Raw genomic sequence first — 12,832 nt, 5'->3', positions numbered from 1 at the left:
TGGCAATATATTCCACTTTTCTGATCCCTCAGGTAAAATGACTCTCCTTTCTTGCTCCTAACTTTGTTTCTCTTATTACTGCTGCTTCTTGGTATTTGAACCCTTTGCAACACTGAACAGTTTCTCTGGTTAACCTTTTACCAATCAACGTGACAATCTTGAAAACTTTAATTGATCCTCTTTCTTTTCATTACCTCCAAATTTACTTCCTCCCCTAAAAAAATATAATTTTTCCACATCTTTACTCAAATTCTTGACATAGTGAAACATCAAATGATTAAATTGAGAGTTTATGTACTTTGGTCAGGTCTTCTGTATACAGTTCTTCAAACAAAAAAACCATTCTCCACACAATGTAGAAGTCTGGCCCTCTGCTAATTGGTTCCTGTGGGAACACATGTTCAGCATACAAAAATGTCAAAACTTTGTTTGTACCGGTGCCAACACATGATCTGCTGTCCCCATTCCTTTTAAAGGCAGATCTGATACATGCACACCAATTAACTTGGTCCAAGGCTGCAGCACGCAACAAGTTGTTACTCCCGTTCCTTCTGGATTATCTAAACACTCAGTGGTGTCGGTGAAAGTTTGTATCTATGTGGGATTATACGGTGTACAGAATGTTGTTCTGTTTGAAGAAGGAAGATGCCTTACGAAGACAGGAAATCTAACAGAGCATACGGATTTGAAGGTGATGCATTGTCATGTGCAGTGAATTAGGTGGAGGTGAGGAGTCAGAAAGTACTTAAACTGGCAATATATGATGAATGATGTGCCCCAGGAATCAGTACTGGAGACTCGGCTTCATGCTATATTCACAAATAATTTCAGAGATTGTGGGTGGGATTTTCCGGCTGCGCTCGCCCCAAAACTGGAAAACCCCGCCTGAGATCAATGGACCTTTATATGGTCCGCCCCCAACCTGCTACAATTCCCGTGAGGTGGGAAAATTCCCCCTCCCCGTGTATCCAAGTTTTCTGACAACATTAAGTTAGCTAACAAGGTAAATGAAGTAGATGGGAGGAGGGAGTTGTAAGAGAGAATAAGTTGAAAGTTTAAGTGAGTGGGCAAAACTCTGGCAGGTGGAGTTCAATGTGGCGAAGTGCGAGAACATTATTTTGGACGAAAGGAAAATAGATCAGAATATTTTCTAAATAGTGCAAAGCTAGGAACTGTGGAGGTGCTGAGAAATTTGGGAATCCAGGTATGGAAATCATTAAAAGCTAGTGGACAAGTACAAAACAAAAGGTTATTGGACTACAGGCATTATCTAAAGTACACGGGCATGGAAGTTACATTTCAGTTATATAAAGCTCTGGTTAGTCCCCATTTAGTACATTTTATTCAGTCTGGCCATTGCTCCTCAGGATGGGTGTGTTGGCCTCGGAGGGGGAGCAGTTCACCAGAATGATACCGGGGATAAAAGGATTAAATTATAAAGTCAGATTAGATGCTCTGGACTTGTACTCCCTTGAATATCAAAGATTAAGGAGCAATGGATTTGAACTTCTTAAATTACTTTGAGGAGTTGATGGCATAGATATAGAGCAACTATTTCCTCTTTTCTGGAGTCCAGAACAAGGGAACATAATTTTAAATTTAGGAAACGCTTCATCACACAAAGGGTAACGAAAATCTGGCAATTTTTCCTTCAAAAAAGCTGGTGCGGCTAAAACAATTGAAAATTTCAAACCTCAGATGAACAGGTTGTTGTTGTTAGCCAAAGATATTAAGGGATATAGAACGAAAGTGATTAGATAGAGATAAGATCAGCCATGATCTAACGGAATGGTAGAATGGCTGAATGGCCTACACCTATTCCTATGTTCTTTATTCTCCATTTTCCAAGGGCATAATAATACAACTTAAGAGGGAAGGCCCTGAAATCTTACTAACAGCTGCCAGGATGCTCTGGGAAAAGCTTTTGAGGGGATTAATGTGTAAACAGTCGCAGATATTTCCACTTACATTCTGGCAGCTGTTAGTAAGCTGGAGCTGGAGAAACTGTAGGGGAGCATGCAACATAATAGGGTAAGAAGTTGAGAGACCTAAAGAGCATCATGGGATGGTTAGCATAGAGTTCTACACAAAAGGAATTAATCAAAGCACAGCGTATATCATACATTCATCAAATACCCATGAAACTTGGAAATGTGACCCTTCTCCTTGTCAATGATCAAAAATGACTAAGACAGATCTCACTCCAGCTTAGGATATGTCCTGTGGCAATCTATAATGAGTTAGTGCTCAAATATATCGTACACCATAGCACTCAGAAACTTATCCTGGTCCCTGGGAGATGAGATTAACAAACTGATGCATCATCAGAAGGATTGTCATGAATCCAAAACTGGGCTACCTTAGAGGGTTTCCACTGCCACACAGTATATTCTATTGATTTCTTGCTCACCTAGAGAGCAAGGTAGATAACCTGCATCTCTTTTGTAAAACTGCCATGGATATATATCAAAGGAAATGCTGAAGAACCTTAGACAACTGCAGGAAATCTGAAAGAAAAAAATTGACGGGGGAAGAAGGGGGTGGAGCGGCTTGGACAATTCACTGCATTTCAAATGCATTTGAATAAATTATGTAAAGTGACTTGCGGGGTGTCAATGTGATAGGGGGTGATTTAAGATAAAATATATCATTGAGGGTTTGGTTCAAGGAAACCTATCTATTTGGTGAGAAGGTGACATGGTAAATCCAGGTAAAAGTCCTTAACGTAGCTGCTAAAATGTGTGGGTCTCTTGCAGACAGAACCAGCCATCTGATGACTTGAAGTGCAGTACAAAATAGTACACTCAGTTGTTAATTCTGTGAGCCAATGTGTTGGGGATGGGAGCCTGAGAGACCAGTGAAGCTGAAGGTAATTGTAGCTGGATTCCAAATGCAAACCGTTGTTAGTGGGGGATTAAAATTACCCACAAATTTATTGGTAACATAAACTCGCCTCTATTGGGAGAGGACACCACTCCATTGAGAATGATCCTATAAACATAACATCAGACATCCTTTCCATCTACAAGAAACAAAGATCCTTATTTGCATTAAGCATACTCTGATCCTTCAACTCATCTACAGATGTATTTCTGGGCATAGAACTGGGAAGAGCATCACTGATCCTTTGCTACGTGTTTGAGTTAACTCAGCCTATTTCACTGCATTTGTGGAAAACAAGTACAAAAATCTTCAGTTTTTTATTGGCCTGCCAGGCTCCTAACCCCAGGGCTAATTAGCTAACAAAATGGATGTATTAGAATCATAGAATCATAGAAACCCTACAGTGCAGAAGGAGGCCATTCGGCCCATCGAGTCTGCACCGACCACAATCCCACCCAGGCCCTACCCCCACATATTTTACCCACTAATCCCTCTAACCTACGCATCCCAGGACTCTAAGGGGCAATTTTTAACCTGGCCAATCAACCTAACCTGCACATCTTTGGACTGTGGGAGGAAACCGGAGCACCCGGAGTAAACCCACGCAGACACGAGGAGAATGTGCAAACTCCACACAGACAGTGACCCGAGCCGGGAATCGAACCCGGGACCCTGGAGCTGTGAAGCATCAGTGCTAACCACTGTGCTACCGTGCAGCCCTCCTGATGCTTAACTGCCTGCAATCCCCTCCTGGTCACTTCATGGCCATCCGCAATTTCCCCTCTCCCTCACAATGTCCTCTTCCCAAGCCCCCACAGCACTGTGATGCCCTTCTTGAGCCCAGTCACGACAGGCTGGCAATCAGATGGCCAGGAGATCACCCGCTGAGGAGGATGAGGGCGCATTGATCACTATGCACTCTGGGATCTGGGGGGGGGGGGGGGGGAAAGAGTAGTGGGAAAGAGAGGCGGAAGGGGGTAGTTGCTGAGGATAGGCAGTGCCATTACTGCCGGGATGAACCCGTGGCAAGCCAAGAATGTCCAAAAATGAGGACCCCTTACCCCCGACACTGGAGCCTGCTGGGAGACAACTAAGGTTTACCTAACAGCCTGCGAATGCAGCTGCAGTCCCTCCACTGCTGGTAAAATGTCAGCAGAGGCAGGAAGAGGCCAAATTGTCCACTTAGGTGGCTTGTTGGGCTCCGGGCTGATGGGCAATCTGCCATCTTTCCCTCTGCTGGCAAAATAGTATGACGATGGGAACATATCTGGCACGTCACTCAACACCTTCCTACATCATTTTGACAGCTTCCTAGCCTCCCAACCTCTCTCCAAAGAACTAGTGCAACTCAGCCCCAGGTTTTTAGAGCTAGGTTAAATCTGATCTGCTTGCCTCACTAAAATGTCTAAATGGCCAACTCACCTCCCAGGAGCCGTTTGTCTGCCTGCCCCTTGTTCTGCTTCCGCTCAAGCCAAAAGTGATAGAACCACAGAATCCCAACATGCAGTCGGAGGCCATTTGGCCCATTGAGTCTGAACTGACTCACCGAAAGCACATTAGAATTAGAGTTTTAACACCTCACCACATCCCAAACACACCCTTCTTGGGGGAAGAGGTTAAAATCTTCCCCTGTCGGACAACTTGCACTGCTATCTTTGAAAAGCTCATTGCTTTGTAACCTCAGTGTTGTTCTCTGTCATTCCAGTTAAACAAAATACTGTGGCTGCATTCTGCCTGTTCAGTTTTTTCTTATCATTCCCTTCTTCTTCAACATGTTCTGAAAAGGGCAAGCAGCACAGTGTTTTACAAGAAAGCAATGAGCTACCCAAGGGAGAAAACTACGCAACTCACCGATCGTAGACAGATCCAAGACTGTAAGTAGTAAGTGGCAGCAAGACTGAAAAAAACTCAATGCTGAGGCTGTGTAAAAATGAACTCATGTATAGGTGCTTCCATTACTTTGCACAGAATGGGAATAATGTGTCACGTGTCATCACCAGTACAAACGATGTTGTTGATTTATTTTAGGCACTCCAGCTCTCCAGGATAAAGGACTCTCTTTTGTCAAATAAAACAAACGTAAAAGTGTTGACAATTGTCTGCTGCATCCCAGCAGTTGCTTAAGAGCATCAAACTGCTGATGCAGAATGTGTTCAGGAACTTCAGTTACCTTTCTCCATAGCAACCGTAGTAGCACTACCTGGAGTCAACACACGCGAACTGAATACTCCAGCCACCAGTACAGTACGCAGGGGAGAGGTTAACTCCAACATTCGCAACTGAAATAACCTTTTTAGTCCTCTCTTCATAGTCTTGATTCCCAGCTTGCCCACAGAAATCATATCAAATTCTGCTTACTTGTGCTCATTAAAAAATAATAGATCGACAAGCTATGATTAGTATCTCACTCACGCGTCATTCAGCCCTAAAGAACTTGGGGTGGGCGGGGAGGATGGGACTGGTTTAGCAGTGGATCCACTGAGGCCTCACAAATAAAAAGCGGTATTAATGTTTTCTTTGCTGCAGCGTGAGTATTGCACTCTTCCATTGTCTAATTAAAGAGGAGTGTGGTGGAAGAGAATAAAATTTAAAGCATGCAAATAATTCACTGCCCATATAACTGTCACAGATTGTTATTTAATGTCATCAGTACGAGAGATGTCAAATAACTCTGCCACCATCCATCTTTCAGTATTGAGTATTCTTGTAAAGAAAATACGGGGTGATTATGAAATCCTGATTATAAATGTGGCCCATAATCTAGCCAACTTGCTTATTCATCACATCGTTTGATCACCTGGGTCAGATTTTAAATAATACAATTGACCTATTGGTGAGGGCAGAGCTTCAGCATAAATAACTACTAGGAGATGAAATGCTGGGCAGAAAGAAAATTATCTAACGGAGAAGCCTGGAAAAATGGCTTCTCAATTGCAGGCCAACATTTGACGGAATGGATGGTTGGAACAGATGTTAGGCAGATCCTGGGCTGAACTGAGCTTCATAAGTTTTCCCAGGAGGCAGGGTATTCTGGGTAATAGAGTCCATAGAGCAATACAGCACAGAAACAGGCTCTTTGGCCCAACTGGTCCATGCTGACCATGGTGCCCTCCCAGCTAGTCCAAATTGCCCACGCTTGGCCCATATCCCTCTAATCCTTTCCCATCCATACACTTGATGCACATTTCTTGACAAATAATTAGGTCATCATCTAAATTAAAGAGGTGTCCATCCAAATTTATTCTTGGCATATGGGTGTCGCTGGCAAGGCTATCATTTGTTGTCTGTCTCTCGTTGGCCTTGTGAAGATGGTGATGGGACTTCTTTAACAACAACATCTTTCATTCACATTGCACCTTTAATGTGCTATTATCAGGTGCTCCATAGGAATGTAGTCTGGGAGAAGTGTAATCATTGGAGTCCATGCTATGAAGCTGCTCCCATTGTTCTGTTAAGGAGAGAGTGTCAGGATGACTAAGCGATGATGAAGGAATGTTGACATAGGTCTGAGTTATGATGGTGTGCGAGTTAGAGGTCTTAGTATTCCCATACAACCACTTTGCCAATCCTTCTGGGTGGTGAAGGTTGTAAATTTGGAAGATGCTGTCAAAGGAGCTTTGGTGAGTTGCTGCAGGCTATCCTATAGGTGGTACAGTTGCTACCAAGTTGCACCGATATTGGTTGGTATGAGCATTTAAGATGGTGGATGACCTATGCTGGAGTGTCTGTAGTGATCTTCTTGGGTCATTTTTGTCAGGCACTTGCTTAAATATAAGTAAATCTGATAAGGAATCATCAGTAATGGCACCCAGAGGGTGGAATACTGTTATTTAGTTGGTATCGGCAACTTTTTTCTATTGTTGAGGCTCCCACCCTGCCCCTTTAAACTAAATCATCTCCTCTCACCTTTCCCAGAATTGAAGTGGAAGGGTACCTCCAAAAACACAGGCAGGTGGGAGAGCAGAAAACTAATCTCAGCATATGTTTGGCAGTAATGAAAACACAGTTTGAAAATCTAGGTCATGTTGTTGACCAGAACATTATCGCAATATATCATTTCTGGCAATTGGATCAGTCAGCTGTGATGGAAACAGTGACCTGGTTTTAGAACAGTTCCCTACATGTGGTTTTCTCCTTAGCAAATGGAACATGCTTTTATCAGAGCGGTCTATATTCGTTTTACTTGAAATAGGAATAATTTCATGCAGCTCTATACAGTGTCTTCTAGGGTTCCATCTAATCACTACAAAGTAATGTGCATAGTCCCGTAGTTACAGTGCTAATGGTGTCACAGTGGTTATCACTGCTGCCTCATACTTCTAGGCACCCGGGTTCAATTCCGGCCTTGGGTTGGTGCAGACTTGATGAGCCAAATTGCCTTTTCTGCACTGTAGGGATTCTATGATGCTATGAAAAGGATTTATAATGGACCAGAGTTTGAGGTGGGAATTACAGTGAGGCTATCAGTGCTCACTGTTATTAAGAAATTTGACTGCAACTTCCAGTGTCCGTGCATTTTGTTAAACGTGGAAATCTGGAAATTATGTCCAATTTACTCTGCTCCTCCATAAACTCCCTAGACCGCCATCTCACCAAGACACCTGACATTCAAACACAGAACCGCTGTGAGATTATTCACTATATAGCTTGTAAGTACACTGGAAGAAATTAGGTCTTGCTCATTCAATTGCGAGTGAATTTTTAAAAGCGTGGTAGGTCTTAATTACTGCCAAACAAGCTAACTGCTCTGCAGACATGTTTTCAAATGTGCAGTCTCATTCCTTCAGAGTTTAATCATTGTTGGATATTTTAAAAATAAACATTAAAACCCAAAAAATACTTTTTATCTGTTTCTTATCTCTCTCTTATTTCCATGTTTCTTAGCCCCTTATTTTGATTTCTGTACATGATTTTACATTGAATTAATCTAATAAACTTCCTGGTTTGAACTCAGCGTGTCTCAATAAGGCCTCTTCATTTCTAGTTAATTGAGGGACATTTTTGCCCTGCTCACAAGGTTTCAGATCCTCTATAGAGGGCACTGCACTGTTTTAACTTAAATAGGATTCCATAAGATATAAGATAGAGAAACAGGCCATTCAACCCAAGCAGTCCATACCAGTCAGTATGCTGCAGTCCAGCACCTCTCAGCTTTTCTAAGCTAAATCTACCATCATAACTATCTTTTCCCTTCTTTATCAAATGCTTATCTAGCTTTAAATAAAGTGCATCGATGCTTTTCACTTCAACCGTTCCTTGTTGTAGAGATCTACATCCATATCACTTTGGATGAAGAGATTTCTTCTCAATTCCCTACTGGTTTTCTTGATGACTATATATTAATAGCCTCTTCCCCACAAGAAGAAACATTTTCCCTGCATTCATGCTATCAAAATCTTTTTATTAGGCCATCTCTCAGCCTCCTTTTTATCTAAAAGTAAAGAGCCAGCTTCTGAATATTTTCTGACATGTATGCCCACACATTTCTGATACCATTCTTATAAATACTCTGTGCCCTTTCCAGTGCCTCCATCTCCTTTTTATAATATGGTGGGCAGATCTACATGCAGTACTCAGAATGCGGTGGAATCAAGGTTCGATGAAGGTTTAGCATAATGTCCTTACTTTTCAGCTTCATATCTCTCTCAGTACTGCTAATCATAGTCTTAAAGCCCACAGAAAGTCTTTACTCAATTGTAAGAGCATTAATGTTTGTTTTCCGCTGACTGCAAAATCCATGCCTTTATAGAATCATAGAATCCCTACAATGCAGAAGGGGGCCATTTGGCCCGTCAAGTCTGCACTGACTCTCCCAAAGAGCATCTTACCTGGCGCTGTGAGGCAGAAGTGCTAACCGCTCGTAATCATTATCTGGATCTTAGATCCTGTTGTATGACAGGAAGTCCAATGACTTTACCAGTCACCTTGCTATGGAAGACATCATCCTACACTGCCCACTTCATGAGATCCCATGGTAACCTCATCCTAAGCCTTGAAAGAAAGGGGTGGAGACTTGCCATCTTTTGGCAAAGTGTCATCTTGGGTGGGAAATGCAAGGGCAGCCTGCCTGCCCGCTGTGCTGCTGGATTTTCTTGCTGTTCTTTTAGACACCAGCAAAAAAAAAATGAAAGGGGCAGGTCCCACATCATGCTGGTGAGGTGGGCTCTAATTGAGCACATGCCATTGGCAACTTAGGTATTTAAATGATCAAAGGGAACCCCACTGTAAATGAATCAACAGTGAAACACCACCACCCCTCCCACCAACTCTACCACGCATCTTCCCATTGGAACTCCTCCCCCCTGGCACTGTCCCAACGGAACTCTGCCCACCTCCAACCACCGCTCCCCCTCCCCCTCCCCCAATGCAACACCCCCATCCGAGAAACTGCCTGGGCAGTGTCCTGGAGCAATGCCTGGGCGGTGCTGGAGTGTTGAAAAGATGCTTCTTGTGGATGTACTTCTACTGATCTTAACAGTGGTGTACTGAGTCGGATTGGCAAAGTACCCCACCAAAACAGTGGCATTGGACAAAATGAAGGTATGGGCATCCATTAGGGATGATTGTCACATCCAGCCCTCTATTTATGGATCACCTGTTTGTGCTTTTGTCTCATAAAGGAATGTAACTTCTCAGCTCCCCTCTTCACCTTAGCTGTATGCGTCAGTCTTTTCTAATAGTGCAACTTCAGAGGAAATCTCCTCTGCTAAATGGATGTTTTCTGTTGTTACCATTGCCCAATATTACCTACCGGCTGAAGGTCATTAACAGTTTCTGGAAATTCTCGTATGCTCAGGATGAGATCCAGTCTGTGACTCAGATAGGGAATGTTGCACATCTGTAGAAAAACATTGTGAGCATAATATCAGCAATGATGCCATTAATGTAACATTTTCTAATTTCAGTCAGTTAGTTAAACAACCATTAAAAACACAACTTCGCTATTCCTGATATTGTTAAAACCAGTCTCATATTGTAATACTTAGCATATCATTTAGTCACACCACAATAAATTGTTATTTAGATATCAAGCCAGCAGCACATCCTTTCAGTCATAAAACTCTGGTTCATGGTGTGTCAGCCAATCTCAGCTGGGCTGCGCAATTGGTGTATATGACACACAAGGCTGTAGAGTTATCAGCCAACCGCCAAAATCTTGCTCCTGTTTACGCCAGCGAGATCTTACAGTCCCGTTGATGACACATCCCCGCCATGGGTTTCCCAGCAGCGAGGGTTGCATTCAACGGGAAACCCCGTTGACAATGGCAGGACCATAAGATCCCACCATCAGCAAGTGCACACCACCTCCCGCCACCATAAAACACGCCCAGGAGTGGGAGAAAAATCCTGCCCAATGTCTCCGTTCCAGATCCCTATCTGGCCACCTTTGTATGAAGGCGCATGTGTGCTGATGCAAGATGAGGGCAAGGTCAGACCCGCCGTCTACTGCCGAAAAGTCCTGTTGCTGAGACTTAGACATGAAGAACCGAAACTTTGGAAAGGAGAGTCGATAGTTCGCCAACCTGGAACTGTACTCCGGCATGAGTTTGTGCCTTCAGAGATAGAACAGAGCCAACTGGGGAAAGGAAATCTGTATAATACGGCCATTGTGCATCATTTTTAACAAAGATATAAAAGATTAGCAAAGGCTGATATCTGGGAGATTCAGTAAACCTTACTTATTTCGAGTGAAGCGCTCTCACTTCGCTCAAAGGCAAAACCTATGTTGATATATCTCATTCTAATATAAAAGAGCTCTATTTCTTCAAAGGCATTTGATCTTGTTGACTAAAGATTTTGCTTTTACTCTTTTCCTATCATAAAATCATTGAATAGTTGTACAGCACAGAAGCAGGCCATCTGCTCTCTGCAAGAGCAACTCACCAAGTCCCAGTCCCCTGCCTTTTCCCCGTAACTGTAAATTATTTTATCTTCAGATAATTAACAAATTTTCGAAGGCCTCGACTGACACTGTAATTTTACGGTGTTCAGGACTGTCAGAGTTAATGTGGGACTGGGGTAACAGCACTGCCCATATTATATGATAGAGAGTCACATGTGAGTAGGAGACTGTAGAGTCTCATTGAAATTGGCATGGAGCTCGCACTTAGTCAGGACTGTATCCTATATAAATGTATATAGTTATGCATTATTAATAAACGACTATTGTTCAACCATACAAGCCTCTAGAACTTCATGAGACAACATGCAACCTGACAACAGAAACTACCTCCATCACACTTTCAGGTAATGTATTCCAGATTATAGCCACTCGCTGTGTAAAATAATTTTACCTCATGTCACCATTGTTTCTTTTGCCAATCACCTTAAATGAGTGTCCCCTGGCTCCCGTTTCTTCCATCAACAGGAACAGTTTCTCTCGATCGACTCTATCCTCTGATTTCAAACATCTCTTAATCTTCTCTTGTCCGAGGAAAATGCCTCTGGCTTCTCCAATCCATCTATATACTGGAGCTTCCTCTTCCCTGAAACCATTCTCGTGAACCTTTTCTGCAATATTTCTACTGCCTTCACATAATTCTTAACGTACGGTATCCAGAACTTGGACACAATAATCCTGTTGAGTTTGAACCAACTGTTTATATCAATTTATATAGGTTTACCTTGACTTGTTTTTGTACTCTATTCCCCACTTATAAAGGCCAGGATCCCAAAAATTCATTAACTAATTTCTCCACCTGTCCTGCTACCATTTAGCCATTTCAGCTGCCTTTGTCATTTCATAAGACCACAAATAATCTTCTCCCTCAAATCCATTTTCTCACCTATCCTCATATTCTTTGATCACCTGAGTGTCCAACAGTCTATTGATCTCTGTCTTCAACATACCCAACAACTGAGCACTTACACCCATCAGGGTGGAGAATTCCAAAGGTTCACATTCCTCCAAGTGAAAAATATCCTCCTTATCTCAGGCTTAATGATTGGGCCTTTAACCTGAGATCCTAATTCTGCTCCATCTCTCCTCATGACACAACCTTTTCATCCCGTCCATGAGTATTATTGTTTTACCCGACTTCATGCATTTAAATATATCATAGAAAAATAATCTAGCAACTATCTAGCTACTAAGAATAGCATCTGGAGTAAGAAATCTTACTCAGGGTGGGCCTGAGTAAGATGCTCTTTCGAAGAGTTGGTGCAGACTCGATGGGCTGAATGGCCTCCTTCTGCACTGTTGGGATTCTATAAAAAATACGTGCCTCAAGTTTACAACTGTAAGCAGTCAAAATATTGCAAAATATGGCAAAGGTAACACAGCCAATACAGACTGTTCCTTTCAATAGCCTTGGTACAATTGTAGTCAGGGAATCCACAAAATGTACTCAAGGATGAGAATGACCACAAGTCCAATACAAACATTCTGAAGCTCCTTTTTGATGCATTTCAAATAGCAATTGAACAATAACTCTGGAAGCCCATGTCATTCAATGTATTATTACAACTAGACACTTTGCAGAAATTATACACCCACTGTCCCCAACAATACTTAGAACCAATGTTCCAAAAAGCGTGTCTATCTTTCATATTATCTACAATCACTGCAGAATTAAATACTTGCTCAGAAACGTGGGAAGCACAAGGTTAAATACAACTACTTACCTCCATCATGTATTGGTCAACAACATGGAGATCAGCCTGAGAGCCTTTATACATTTTGTACTTTTCAATATCATTCGGTGTGGGAACATATCTGACAATTTATAAAACAAACACACAAGTTATATTTCTAAACCATAATTTATCAACCTGCACAAAATCAAGCTTCCAGCAGATACAAAACTGATCGAAAATACACTCGAAAAGGCACTCCAATACCTGTACATTAAGTTCATTTCCACATTCTGCTACCTCTTATTTATACAGAACATACTCAGTGAATTAAAAGGCAGTAATCCATTCATGAAATTTCAAGTTGGTCATTTCA

The 12,832-nt window shown here is 42.2% G+C and overlaps 1 protein-coding gene across 1 annotated transcript in view; it reads right to left on the bottom strand.

The window, feature by feature from the left end:
- Positions 1 to 12,594, bottom strand: part of LOC144508285 (formin-H) — a 34,938-nt gene extending 22,344 nt beyond the window's left edge. Inside the window, exons 1-2 of the mRNA XM_078236102.1 lie at positions 12,508 to 12,594; positions 9,635 to 9,721 (exon numbers count right to left, since the gene is read on the bottom strand). Of these exons, the coding sequence (XP_078092228.1) occupies positions 9,635 to 9,721; positions 12,508 to 12,561 (141 nt within the window). The 5' untranslated portion in view covers positions 12,562 to 12,594. The remainder of the gene's footprint in view (positions 1 to 9,634; positions 9,722 to 12,507) is intronic.
- Positions 12,595 to 12,832: the final 238 nt, after the last annotated feature.

The sequence above is a fragment of the Mustelus asterias genome, chromosome 20 (assembly GCF_964213995.1).
Source record: "Mustelus asterias chromosome 20, sMusAst1.hap1.1, whole genome shotgun sequence".
In the NCBI taxonomy this organism is placed as follows: Eukaryota; Metazoa; Chordata; class Chondrichthyes; order Carcharhiniformes; family Triakidae; genus Mustelus; species Mustelus asterias.
This window is presented reverse-complemented; position numbering and strand designations above follow the sequence as displayed.